This window comes from Sorex fumeus, unplaced genomic scaffold (genome assembly GCF_029834395.1).
Source record: "Sorex fumeus unplaced genomic scaffold, SorFum_2.1 ptg000021l, whole genome shotgun sequence".
Lineage (NCBI taxonomy): Eukaryota > Metazoa > Chordata > Mammalia > Eulipotyphla > Soricidae > Sorex > Sorex fumeus.
In genome coordinates, this window is record NW_026606078.1 from 10,446,140 (window position 1) to 10,461,157 (window position 15,018).

Below are 15,018 nucleotides of genomic sequence, written 5' to 3' on the forward strand. Positions count from 1 at the left end.
AGAGTTTGTCTGTCCTTGGCTGTCATGACTAACAGTGCTTGAGTTGGTAGCTACTTCACCATGGCTCTCAGTATCAGGAGATAATAGCATTTCCTATCGCCCCAAGAGGAGGGCTATTACTCACTTGCTTAATATTTAAGCTAATATACCATTCCTTGATGCTCAGAATCCTCATATCAGCGGCTCAGAAGACCTCATCTTCAAAGCACTGTCTCTAGCAAAGTTCTTAATGTCAAGTTGAATAAGCAGAAAATTGCATGTGTTCATCTCTTTCTCCCTGTGTTTCTGCAATAACAAATCAACTCTGGATCTATAGAAGAAATTGGCACTGATGGAGGGAGGCAACATATAGGTTAAACTTAAAGCACATTATCATAGCATAGAACAGTTAGGTGTTTTATGTTCTTTCCATAACCCATAGAGTCGGTGCTGCTTTTCCATGGAGTTTGTTTTTTATTGTGAGAAAAAGAGAAAAATACATGAGATCATTCCTCTTAGCAAGGAAAAAAAGATTTTTCATTCTAGTTTAGGCAACGTGGTTATGGCACTATTAAATTTTATGATATTTTTATATAATCTTAGTGTGCTCTACCACCATCAAAATGACCAAGACCTCACCACTGTCCCTAAATAACCTCCAGTCCACCTCCTTATTCCTTCCCCCACTGCATGGTCATCTGTGTTTGAAATCCAAAGTAGAGTGTTGTCATTACAAAATACTCTATGTTCCCTTACTTTGTCTTTTTCTGTGCCACAGGTAAGTGAGGTTATCCGATATTTGTCCTCCCTCTGACTCTCTCTGAAACAACATGATGGTATCATTTTACTTCACTTAACGTAATACCCTCCAGTTTTATTCCACTTGCATTGTGCTACATGATTTCATGTTTTCTTTATAGTATTCCATCTTGTATATATGGCACAACAGCTTTATTCACTCATTTATCATTGGACATATGAGTTGTTTCCATATCCTAGCTACTGTACTCAGTGACGCAATAAATAGGAATGTACGCGTGCATATACTGTTTAGAATTCATATTTTTGTGTTTGGGGGTAGATTTTAAGAAGTGAATCACTGGTTCATATGGGAATTCCATTTAACCTTTTTTAGAAATTTCCATATTATTTGTGAACTTGAGGAATGGGTGTTCGATCATTGTATGACTGAAACTTAAACATGAAAGCTTTGTAACTGTACCTCATGGTGATTCAATTTAAAAAAAACTGAAAAATAAATAAAGCAAGTTCTAATTAATTTTAGTAATTTGGAATACCATAACAATATAGAATAATAAATTCATTTACTGTAAATGACATTATGATATTTATAAAATTGTCATCATTAACATTGACCATTGTATGTTTTTCAAATTTTCAAATTGACTGTTTTATTATTACATTGTCATTGCTTATTTAAAACTTCCTTTTAGCTCTAAAATAGAATTTAAAATAAAAATATATTCTTTGTATTGCATATTCAAATTTCCTGATATTTATAGTTTTTAAGAGTTATTTCCAGAACATTCATTTTGCCTTAAGCAATTTGTCTTTGCAAACCCAGGTTTTTCTTGGATGGATTATTGGGAGGTACTTCCATTAGCATAATGGCTAAGATTTTTAAAGAAATTTACATGCTTCTAGAAATAAACCCATTCTTCAAAATGCCAAAAAAATAAATCTCTATATTGTTTTTCATAAATGATGAACTATAAAATATTCCCACCAACAGCAAATGAGAGTTTCTTTAGCACCATATCCTTCCCCTTACCTACCCAACACAGGTTGTTTCCAGGCTTTCTGATATATCTCATTCTCAAGGGTATGAGATTATACCTCATTGTAATTTTGATTCGCATTTCCATTACAATAAATGACAGTGAACACTTTTTGATATGCCTACTTTGGGAAAGTGTCTGTTCATCTCTACCCATTTTTTGATGAAATTACTATTTTTGTGTTTTTGAGCTTTTTCTATCTTGAATATTAAAATCCTTTATTTTACGTGTCATGTGTATTCAGTAGGGTGTCTTTTACTTTAGCCTTGAGTTTCTTTGAAACGCAAAAACTTTATAATTTGATGTAATCCCATTTATTCCTTTTTGTTTTTGTTTTCCTTGCCACTGGAGTCAACACACTAAAGAACCTTCTAAAGTCCGTATTGTAGAGAATTATGCTGTTGTTTTCCTTAACATAGTTTATGGATTCTTGCCTGATCTTAAATTTTAATCTACTTTGATTTGGCTTTTGTGACTGGTGTGAGATAATGGACAAGATTCAGTTTTTGACTTGTGGATATCCAGTTTTTCCAACACTATTTATTGAAAAGATTTTCCTCTACTTTATAAACCAGCTTCGTTGTCATATATTAGCTGTCCATGAATCTGAGGGTTTATCTCTGGGCTCTCTATTTTGTTTTGTACCTGTACCACTTGGTAAAGAACTCCTATACATTTTTTCACAAAATTACTTTGGATATTTAGGGAGTTTTATGTTTTCATACAAATCTTTGTAGAGTCCTTGAAAAATGTCCTCATAATTTTGATGGGGGGTTTGTATTTAGTCTGTATAATGCAATGTAGGATGGTCACTTTGTCAAAATTAATTGTAAGTCATGAACATAGAATATTTTTTCAGTTCCCGGTACCCTGTCCTATTTCTTTCAATAGTGACATTGTTTTCAAGATATAGTCTTTCACATTCTTTGCTAATTGATTACTAGGTATTTGATATTTCTGAATGCTATTTTAAATGGGGGGTATCTTTTTTCTATATAATTAGCTTCATAGAATAATACAACATATTTTGTGTGTTGTTTTGTAGCCCACTACTTGCTGCATTGATTTATTGTTTTTAAGAGTTTCTCCATGAATTCATTGGGGATTTCTGTGTATATTATGTCATCTGCAAGTAGTGATAATTTGACTTCTTTTCAATTTTGGATTCCTTATATCTTTTTTTGTCTTATTGCTGTATTGCTTCATACAACTATTGTCTTTGTCATAGATTTACTATCCATAAATCTGAGAGTTTATCTCTGGGCTCTATTCTGTGACCTGTGACCTGAAAGTCTGTCTTTATTCCTTCCAGGACCACTTGGTTTACTGTGATTTACAATATTGTTAATGATGGTTTTCTGTGTACATAATTCCAACACCACACCTATTACGAATGTACCTACCTCCTTCCCCCAAGGCCCTTAGTGCCCCTTTCTTTAAACTGACCATACACACACACACACACACACACACACACACACACACACACACACACACCGTCTTGTGGATTAGTTCTCCTTTGTGTTGCCTTTGACCCTTTGTTGCTATCTTGATTTGTATCTTAAAGACCTGTGTATGAGATGGTTCTGTATCCATCCCTTTCCTGCTGATTTTACTCAGTATGATATCCTCTAGATACATCCATGTCACAAGAAATTGTATTAGGGATATGTAGTACTCCATCATGTATAGAGACCAAACCTTCTTGACTGTTTTGGGCATTTTGGTTGTTTCTAATCTTGACTACTATACTAAGCTCTGCAATGAACATTGATGTACATATATTGTAGGAATTCTTTTTATGAAACTGCATAATATTCCACATATTTTCATACCATTTCTCCCCGTTGGGAATGAGGATCTTCACCCACTCAGTAATGCACAGGGGTTATTCCTTGCTCTGCATTCAGGAATTACTCTTGAGTACACAGGTACACAGGGTACCATATGAGATGCCAGGGATCAACTCCAGGTGTGCAAAGTAAACACCTTGCCCACTATACTGCTGCTCTGACCCCTTCTCCTTTTTCTCCTCCATTTGGGGGCCACTTGTGGCTTTGCTCATGGCTTCCTCCTGTCTGTTCTCAGGGATCACTCCCAGAAGTGCTCAAGGGACTATATAAGGTTCCAGGGATTTAACCAAGAACTTGCAAGATAAGTTCCTTCCACCTTGTACTATCTCTCTAGCCAGCTCTGTCTTCTTTTTCTCTCATCTGTTTACAGATAGTCCTTTTCATATTGTAGATCATGCTACAATGAACATGAAATTGCTGTTTTCTCTTTGAGATTGGGAATCTTTGGCCAAAACCCCAGAAGTAGGATTGCAATATAATATAAGTCAATTCTAGTATTAAACTTTTGATATAAAAAATATTTTCCATAGTGACTGTAACATTTTTTTATTAGTGGAACACCATGAGGTACACTTGTAGATTTATAATTTTTTGTGCCTGGGTTTCGATTATACAATGATCAAGTACCCATCCCTCCACCAGTGTCCATTTTCCACCACCATGGATCCCAGTATCCCTCCCACACCCATCCCCCCATCCCACCCTGCCTCTGTGGCAGGGCATTCCCATTTGTTCTCTCTCTCTCCTTTTGGGTGTTGTGGTCTGCAAAAGAGGCATTGAGTGGCAATCATGTTCAGTCCATAGTCTACTTTCAACATGTATCTCCCCTCCTGGGAAGATCCTCCAAACACCCTTTATTTGGTGCTCCCTTCTCTATCTGAGCTGCCCTTTCCCCTAGAGTGCCCAGCTGGCCTCTAAGCCATGGAGTAATCTTCCTGGTACTGACCGTGGCTATTCTTGGGTATTAATCTCCTATTTTGTTACTTTATGTCCCCCAGATGAATGCAGTATTTTTATGTTCATCCCTCTCTTTCTGACTCATTTTGCTTATCATGATACTTTCCATGTGGTACCACTTGTATGTAAAATTCATTACTTCATCTTTTCTAACAGCTACATAGTACTCCATTGTGTAGATGTACCAAAGTTTCTTTAACCAGTCATCGGGCACTCAGGTTTTTTCCAGATTCTGGCTATTGTAAAGAGTGCTGCAATGAACAAACAAGTGCAGATGTCACTTCGACCATACATCTTTGCCTCTCTGGGATATATTCCCAGGAGTGGTATTGCTGGGTCAAATGGGAGCTCAATTTCTAATTTCTTGAGAATGGTCCATACTGTTTTCAAAAGGGCAGAACCAGTCGGCATTCCCACCAACAGTGAAGGAGTGTCCCTTTCTCACCACATCCGCACCAGCATTGGTTGCTCTTGTTCTTTTGGATGTGGGCCAGTCTCTGAGGTGTGAGATGGTATCTCATTGTGATTTTGATCTGCATCTCCCTGATAATTAATGATGTAGAGCATTTTCTCAAGTGCTTTTTTGCCATTCAGATTTCTTCTTTGAGAAAGTTTCTGTTCATTTCATTGCCCCGTTTTTTGATGGGGTTGGATGTTTTCTTCTTGTGGAGTTCAAACAGTACTTTATATATCCTTGATATCAACCCCTTGTCAGATGTGTATTCAGCAAATATCCTTTCCCATTCTGCAGACTGTCTTTCTATTTTGGTCACTGTTTCTTTGGAGGTGCAGAAGCTTCTTAGTTTAAGATAGAGTGAGTGTAACATTTTTCATTCCTGCCAACATGCGTTCTAATTTATTCATATTCTCACTAACATGTATTATTTTTTAACCAATAAATACTAATTGTTATGCTGAGTAATATTTCTCTGTGGTTTTGATTTGCATTTCCCTCGTAGCTGCTGACATTAAGCCTCTCTCCATATACCTGTTGACTGTTCATATATTCATTTTAGATATAAGTATATTCATGTTCTTTGCCGATTCTGTTGATGGTTTCCTTAGCTTTGCAGGGGCTTTTTAGCTAATGTAGTTCACTTATCTATTTTTGCTTTTGTACCCGTGCTTTTGGCATCATGTCAATGAAATCATTATCCAGACCATTGTCAAGAACTTATACTCTGATTTCTTACTAGTTTTATATTTCTAATCTATGTTTAAGTTCTTAATCCATTGAGTTGATATTCATGTATGATATTAGACAAGGATATAATTTCATTCCTTTCCATGTGGATAGCTAGGGAAATGATAATTTGTTGAAGAATCTCTTCTTTTTCTGTTGTGTATCCTTAGCATTCTTGTCAAAGATCAGCTGACTTGGAGATATTTCTGGGATATCACTTTGATCTGTAGGTCTTCCTCCATAAAAATATCATATCGTTTTATTGGTAAAGCTTTAATTATATATTTTGAAGTAAGGGAGTATAATGCCTCTAGTTTGGTTCTTTTTTCTTAAGATTGGTTCAGATATAAAAATTACTTTGTAATCCCATATAGATAATTCAGGTTTTCAGAATTGAAAATGCAATATCAGAGGGCTCAGGCAGTTTACCAAATTTTATACTCCTCACTCACCTCAAATTCAAACCAAATCAGGCAGCATTCAAAAACTATGATTTTTCAGCTACATTTTTCTATTTTCTACTAAAAAGTTATGATGGTGATAACTTATTAATTATTAATATATCGGGCTGGAGCGATAGCACAGCGGTAGGGCGTTCGCCTTACAAGCGGCCAACATGGCCGACCCGAGTTTGATTCCTCCGCCCCTCTCGGAGAGCCCGGCAAGCTACCGAGAGTATTCGATATGCCAAACACAGTAACAACAAAGTCTCCAGTGGAGACGTTATTGGGCCCGCTCGAGCAAATCGATGATCAACGGGAGGGCCTTTACCTTTACCTACCTTATATTGTTATTTATTAATAATAATAAATCTGTTATTAATAAATTGTGACTGTACCTCAGTATGGGGCTGGAGCGATAGCACAGTGGGTAGGACTTTTGCCTTATGCGGCTGACTGGGTCGACCTGAGTTCGATTCATCCGCCCCTCTCAGAGAGCCTGGCAAGCTACCAAGAGTATTTCGCCCACACGGCAAAGCCTGGCAAGCTCTCCGTGATGTATTTGATATGCCAAACACAGTAACAACAGGTCTCACAATGTTACTGGGCCCACTCGAGCAAATCGATGAACAACAGGAGGACAGTGACAGTGACAGTGACCTCAGTATGGGCTGGAGCAATAGCACAGCAGGTAGGGCGTTTGCCTTGCATGCAGCCGACCCGGGTTCAATTCCTCTGCCCCTCTTGGAGAGCCTGGCAGGCTACAGAGAATACCCACCCTCACAGCAAAGCCTGGCAAGCTATCTGTGACATATTCGATATGCCAAAAACAGTAACAACAAGTCTCACAATGGAGACGTTACTGGGTCTGCTTGAGCAAATCAATGAACAATGGGAGGACAGTGCTACAGTGCTACCTCAGTATGTTGTAGCATCAGATGAGTACTCTATTTTCTAGCACATAGCTTATAGTTGCAATGGTTTGATAATATGGTTTGTACATAATGTTCATTTCTATCCAAAAACATTTCTTTTCTTCAACATGTTCATATAACAAATTCATACCCTTTTGTTATCATATATGAAGATATTAGAAATAAACTTGCATGCAATAATCTAAAGTATCTTTTTATTATTAACTATTAATATTTGTTAGTTATTATTTTCTGGCTATTGATTCACAGGGGTGATCAAGAAACTACAAGTCATTTTTTGTTAATGACTCTTTCATAACATTAAAATGTTTGCCTAGGGACTGGAGAGATAGCACAGAAGGTAGGGTGTTTGCCTTGCATGCGGCCAACTCGGGTTCGATTCCCAGCATCCCATATGGTCCCCTGAGCACCGCCAGGAGTAACTCCTGAGTATAGAGCCAGGAGTAACCCCTGTGCACCGCCAGGTGTGACCCCCCCCTCAAAAAATGTTTGCTTAGTTTAAATCTATGTAAGTTGTGTGGTAGAAATATCATATACCTAAATATAATAAATATCATATATCTAAACTTTAAGGGGTATTATATATTAACTAATGTCAAAATTAAAATGGTCACTAGTAAATTTGCCAAATAATTCATATCAAAATCATCTAACAGTTTATAATCCATAGGTTTCCTAGGGATTAATCAAGGAGCCCTGAGATCCAGAGCATATAGGACAGGAATTCGATTAATACAATACAGAGATTTGTCTCTTATCTTTTAAATTTACAAACATAATATAAATATCCTGAGGGAGTAATGGATATTGCTTAAAATATTTGTATAAATGTATAATAATCTAGACCAGAGAGATAGTACAGAAGTTTCTTGCATTGCACACAACTGACCCTGGTTTGAATTCAAGAGCCACAGTGACCTCCTTAACACCACCAGGAGTGCTCATCCCTGAGCACAGAGTCAGGAGTAAACCCTAATCACTGTTAGATAATGGCGCGCACACGCACACACACACACAAGCACGCATACACACACACAGCATGCACGCACATACACACACAGACACACACTGTTTGTCCCATGTTTTTCATGAAATAAGTTCATTTAGGGCAGAATCCTGACTTAGTAACTTCAGTGGCCTGTTCTGTATGACGTGAAAGGGGTAATGTTCAAGTCTTCTGGCACAACATAATGCATTCCAAAGGGCTCTGTTTGAATCTGAATGCTCTTCTGAGCAATCATCTAGGGGGCTAGGGATGTAGCTCCATGGCACAGTAGATGCCTTGCCTTCTTGAAGCTCTGGATTTGATCCCCAGCATCAGAAATAAAATAAAAATGACAGATACTCTAACGTGCACTGTCTAAATGTTTGATTTAGGACTTTTATCATATGTATTCATATTTGTATGTAAGAGTTTTTAGTTGAAAACTTTTGTTTCGCTTTTTAAATAACTTTAAAATTTGCTAATGGATTTAGTTTGTGACTAAGAAAGGAAAAATGAACATAGTGTTTACAGTGATTCTCAAGGCAAAATTAACAATAACATAATTTCTTTGTAATGTCATTATCCTGTCAGTTACATGACTCCAGCCCTCACACGCACATGCAAACCATAATGGAAGGCAGCAGTTCATTTTGTATCATAGACACCATCGTTGCGGCTGCTACTGTCTCCAAAATGTTCAGACCCAGAGTGCTCAGTACCCAGTGCTCCTCAGAACCTTATAAATTAGAACACTTCCTTCCAAAGCAGAAGGAGTAAACCCCAGAAAGAACCACTCCCCTGTGTAATCTCTGGGAGGCTAGGGAACCCCGTGCGGCTCTTTCTCGCCACCTGTGTTTGGTAGGCTCAGGCCACTCGTCCACCCAGGATGGCCAATGCCATGGGCGGATGAAGGAAGAAACAAGGGCCAGGCTGGTTGATGATCAGTTGCCATTTATTCCATTCTCCCTGTTCTAGTCTCACTGAGCTCCCCATTCTAGTTTCACACTGCCCCTCATTTCCATCTCCTCCTGTCTCTCCCGCTCGTCTCTCTGTACTCCCTCTTGCTGTCCTGGCCTCTCTCTCTCCACGCACCAGCTCCTGCATTCTTCCACTACATTCTTCTCCCTCTGTTCCCCTTGCTAGTCTCTCCACACTCCATCTTGCTGCCCTGGTCTCTCTAGTCTCTCTCCAACCCCCCAGCATTGGGGATAGATACCACACCCCATGCATTAGCACAACCAACGTATCAAAATCCCTTTCTGATCGCCGATCAGGCTCAAGGGAGGGAAATACCACCTAGGAGTGTTTCTCCTCTCCCTAGTACAGTAACTTAATTAACATATTAATTAACATTTTAATTCTACTTCTTAATATTAGTTATTTTGTATGGACAAAGTAAGAGGTACATTGAGCTTGTAGGGTGGCTCTTCTAGGGACATCTCACTATAAATCTCAGACTGCAGTGCTCAGGCCGAATTAATCTTTCCTAACCCAAGCAGGGTCCTACTCCAGTTATTACTTTTTGGATCATGACAGAATTTGTCCATGACCATGTTCTTAACTTATAGTTAAGTATTATGGCACTTTGGCCAGGCCCATTTCAATGCCAGGGTAGCTCATAGCTCACAGCTTGACCTGGGTCCATCCAGTCCCTTGTCAGGACCCTGCTTTTGGGGTGCTAGGAAGTAAGGGCAACTGAGGCTTAAGTCAAGAGAACAGACGCCCATGGTGAATATCATTATGAGTCAATTAACTCCCAAGTAACAAAAGCAGAGCATTAACTGTCTTCCTGTGCCTATACAAAAAGGATATTGCTCTGAATTAACTATGCAAAGGACTTAAGGAGAAGAGAAAAACAATATTTACAAGTTGACAGCACAAAGGAAGAGATTACGAATAAACACAGAGGAATAGGAGCACTGTGATGCAAGTAACCCAATAAACCTAAGCTCCCTGTGACAGGGCAGAAAGGACAAACCAATGTTATCCTACAATCCCCCACCTCCCATTCTCCATTCTGGACTCTCTGGCGTGACTGACAGGTTCCTGGGCTGGCCTGGCATGGGGCAGGTGGGCCAGAATGGTGATAGTTGAACACTTTTTTAGCCAAGAGCTGAACACACACACACACACACACACACACGTCATAATTGATTTTTGCTCTGCTCACCATCATTAAATTCATAAATTACATTCTTTGAGCATTCATTTGGATCCTATTGTTATTGCTTTGGGTCACACCCCCTGATGCTCAAGGGATCCTATTGTTATTGCTTTGGGTCACACCCCCTGATGCTCAAGGTTACTCCTGGCTCTGCATTCAGGAATTACTCCTTGGTGGTACTTGAGGGACCATATGGAATGGTGGGGACCAAACCTGGGTCATCCATAAGCAAGGCAAGAGCCCTACCCGCTGTACTATTGGTCAGGCTCTCATCTGTTATTTTATGTAAGAATTCCTAGAATTTATGCAAGAATTTTATTTAGTAGTAAAATTTGCTGTATCAGACAGGACAGAGCAGGCTCAACCAAACATTTTTATTGACATCTTTGGGAATTTGTGGAGAGGAGGATCTTACTGGTAATGCATTAATTGTAATGATTCTTAGTTATGTAAGTATTTAGCTAGCACGTGTCTTTTTAAGATAGTTTTGCAATTGCTTATATGCATATGTGTGTGCATTCTGCTAAAGTTCATTTTCATCTCTGAAATTAGGGTATCTAAAAATTAGAAATATTCAAAACTGGTTTGGTTAGTTCAGAACAGACTGGTAAATGTCCATATGTTATCATGCATAAGATATCTGCTTTGTATACTATTACCAACTACTACAAGGAACTGATACACTACTTTTCCTATCTGTATTTTTAAAAGGTAGTATAATTTAAAGCGTTTACATTTATTTCTGCCTTTGCTCCAGATTAGCTTTATCCATTCTAGTAAAGCTTAAATTGCTGGAATCTCGCCTTTAAATTTCTTAGGTGTGAAGCCAGGGGTAGAAATACCCAAGTGAATAAAATTCAAATGATTAGTATACAAGTTGTGTGATGATAAATCTCTGCTCAATAATAATCCTCTAAGGACCTAATAATATTTCCCTTTCTCTTTAAAATAAGAAAAGTAAGGAGGATTTTGATCAAAAATGTCACTGTGTGGAAGTGTCTGTGGTGTACATTAGAAATGTTGAAAATACTGGGGTGGGGGAAGCACCCTACTCAATGCATGCTCAAACTAATTGTGCTTGAGCCAATCAATCTCTGGTTTCCCTAGACTACTAATCTTGAGAACAAACCTTAGATCTTTATCCTCTAGGAGATTCACCATCCTATAATAAATCTTCTGTGTCTTGACATATGCGATGCAAAGAACAGATCAGACAGAGGCAAAAGTGTTTCTAACTCCATCTTCTTTCTCCTTTCTCCCCAGACTATGTCAGAGAGTCACGATGACCTTGCACAATAACAATACAACCTCACCTTTATTTCCAAACATCAGCTCTTCCTGGATACAAGGCCCCTCTGATGCAGGGCTGCCCCCAGGAACGGTCACTCATTTTGGCAGCTACAACATTTCTCGAGCATCTGGGAATTTCTCCTTCTCAAATGACACCACCAGTGACCCTCTGGGCGGTCATACCGTCTGGCAAGTTGTCTTCATAGCATTCTTAACAGGCGTCCTGGCCTTGGTGACCATCATTGGCAACATCCTCGTGATCGTGGCGTTTAAAGTCAACAAGCAGCTGAAGACAGTCAACAACTATTTCCTCCTGAGCCTGGCCTGTGCTGATCTGATTATTGGGGTCATTTCGATGAATCTATTTACCACCTACATCATCATGAATCGATGGGCTTTAGGGAACTTGGCCTGTGACCTCTGGCTTGCCATTGACTATGTGGCTTCCAATGCCTCAGTCATGAACCTTCTAGTCATTAGTTTTGATAGGTACTTTTCCATAACAAGACCGCTTACATACCGGGCCAAACGAACAACAAAAAGAGCTGGTGTGATGATCGGACTGGCTTGGGTCATCTCCTTTGTCCTGTGGGCTCCTGCTATACTGTTTTGGCAGTACTTTGTTGGAAAGAGGACTGTGCCCCCCGGGGAGTGCTTCATCCAGTTCCTCAGCGAGCCCACCATTACCTTCGGCACAGCCATTGCTGCCTTCTATATGCCTGTCACCATCATGACTATTTTATACTGGAGGATCTATAAGGAAACTGAAAAGCGCACCAAAGAGCTCGCTGGACTCCAAGCCTCTGGGACGGAAGCAGAGGCAGAAAACTTCGTCCACCCGACAGGCAGTTCTCGAAGCTGCAGCAGCTACGAGCTTCAGCAGCAAAGCATGAAACGCTCAACCCGAAGGAAATATGGCCGCTGCCACTTCTGGTTCACAACCAAAAGCTGGAAGGCCAGTGCTGAGCAGATGGACCAAGACCACAGCAGCAGTGACAGCTGGAATAACAATGACGCTGCTGCCTCCCTGGAAAACTCCGCCTCCTCCGATGAGGAGGATATTGGCTCGGAGACAAGAGCCATCTACTCAATTGTGCTCAAGCTTCCAGGTCACAGCACCATTCTAAACTCCACCAGATTGCCCTCCTCCGATAACCTGCAGGTGCCCGATGAGGAGCTAAGGACAGTGAACTTGGGGAGGAAGGCCAGCAAGCTGCAGGTGCAGAAGAGCATGGACGAAAGAGGCAGTTTTCAAAATCGCTTCTCCAAGCTTCCCATCCAGTTAGAGTCAGCCGTGGATTCAACCAAGACCTCCGACGTCAACTCCTCAGTGGGCAAGACCACGGCCACTCTACCTCTGTCTTTCAAGGAAGCCACTCTGGCCAAGAGGTTTGCTCTGAAGACCAGAAGTCAGATAACTAAGCGAAAACGCATGTCCCTCATTAAGGAGAAGAAAGCAGCCCAGACCCTCAGTGCCATCTTGCTTGCCTTCATCATCACCTGGACCCCCTACAATATCATGGTTCTGGTGAACACCTTTTGTGACAGCTGCATACCCAAAACCTATTGGAATCTGGGCTACTGGCTATGCTACATCAACAGCACCGTGAACCCCGTGTGCTATGCCCTGTGCAACAAAACATTTAGAACCACTTTCAAGATGCTGTTGCTGTGCCAGTGTGACAAAAGGAAGAGGCGCAAGCAGCAGTACCAGCAGAGACAGTCTGTCATTTTTCACAAGCGTGTCCCCGAGCAGGCCTTGTAGAGAAAGGCTTTGTCAATAGCAGTGACCAAACGCACATATCAACCCACAAACCTTAGGAAGGAGTAAGGTGAGGGTGGGGGTGATTTCTGGTGATTAGGAAAACATTTTTTTATCACCTAGATGAGAAAGAAGCTTCCTGTTTACTGATCCTTTAAATAAATCCATTTTCATATAAAAGCTCAGTTACAATTCAGAAAAAAAAAGCTCATGACTGCATATTTAAAAGCTCTGAAATAGACTGTAAGTCTTTTTCTGAGAGAGGGGGAAAATTTATTTAGAAGCAGTTATATATCCAAATTGATCTGCTTGGTTCTGTTGACTCCCATGAGCTCTGGAATCTCAGATGCGCATAACTCACTGGCCCAGTTGCCACGTTTCTTTCCAGGATCTCTCAAGTGTTGATCCAAATCCCATGCGGAACATGTCAGGCTAGTGAATCGTGGTTCTGAAATTATATCATTTGTTGCGAAGCTGAACCTCCTTGTCCCAATAGAGCTTCCCGTCTTCTCTTTGGTGTGTTGTTAAACTCTATTTGTGGACTTGATTCTTGATTCTTACAAAGTACTGTTTTGTGCAGTTGAAGTTTCATACAAATTAAAATATATTAAGTATAAATATATAGATATATATGTGTGTGAGTTTCACACACAAGTACATAGTGTACATAATATAATGGGAGTCACTGAACTGGCAAATTGTTCCTGCAATATATGCTTTCAATACTTTGGTACCTGGATTTCTCTAGGATCCTAATACACATAAAAGTGAAATGAATCCAGTGTAATGTTGTGGAAAGCAGGGCTGCTTTCCACAAACTACCCCGAAGAAAATGCTGGAAAGGGAAGTCAGGCCATGCCAGCCTGCCTGTGCAGAGCTAACGGCCTCCTAAGTCAGGTTGAGCACTGTGGCATGACAAGCAAACTATCTTTTTTGTTGAGCTCAACAAAGCTGAATGAAATAAGAACCCCTCTGAGCTCAAGGATGAACCATTCATGTTTGAATTTGATTGTCTCAATCTGAATGTTTTCAAACAAATTATCTGCTCTCGAAAATGCTTGAAAACTAAATCATAGTGTCATGCTTGACTATCGTATACCGCAAAAGATACAGCATGAGGGGGTACAAAGGAGAATGCAATATTGGATTTTTGGTTTGGGGGGTTTTTTTGTTTTGGGTTTTTTGGTTTTTTTTTTTTTTTGCTACCGGGCGCCTTCTAAATGAAAAAGGGCTCACACCTTTGTTACTTAGCTCTGGCCAGTGCTTTAGGGTGTTCACCGAGTGACTTCCCTTGGTAGTAGGTGGGGTTCAGGCAGTGATGTGTGCTTTGAAGAAAGTGATACACTTTGGAAAGTGTGACTCTAAATTGAATATTGAATTCCTTGCATTTACAAAAAAAAAAGTTTTTGTATTCCCTGAATTGATCCCAAATGCTAAATGTTTCTATCTGGGGGAGGGAAGGGGTGCTGCTGCTGTTCCTGTCCTCTTTGTTGCTGCTGTAGTTGTTGGGGGTTTCTTCTTTTCCTTTTTGCCGGGGCAGTTGGGGGGTGGGGCGGGGCTGAGGAGAACTCTTCCCTTTGTACAGAGCCTTCATGTTGTGAAGCCTGGGTCAAAGCTGCTTTTGTATTCCATGTGAGCTGGTGTTTACAGGTGACTTTGCAACCGTGGAAG

General features: G+C 40.1%; 1 protein-coding gene across 1 annotated transcript in view; it reads left to right on the forward strand.

The window, feature by feature from the left end:
- Positions 1 to 13,454, forward strand: part of CHRM3 (cholinergic receptor muscarinic 3) — a 274,768-nt gene extending 261,314 nt beyond the window's left edge. Inside the window, exon 3 of the mRNA XM_056113611.1 lies at positions 11,559 to 13,454. Within this exon, the coding sequence (XP_055969586.1) occupies positions 11,578 to 13,350 (1,773 nt within the window). The 5' untranslated portion in view covers positions 11,559 to 11,577 and the 3' untranslated portion in view covers positions 13,351 to 13,454. The remainder of the gene's footprint in view (positions 1 to 11,558) is intronic.
- The last annotated feature ends 1,564 nt before the right edge of the window (positions 13,455 to 15,018 follow it).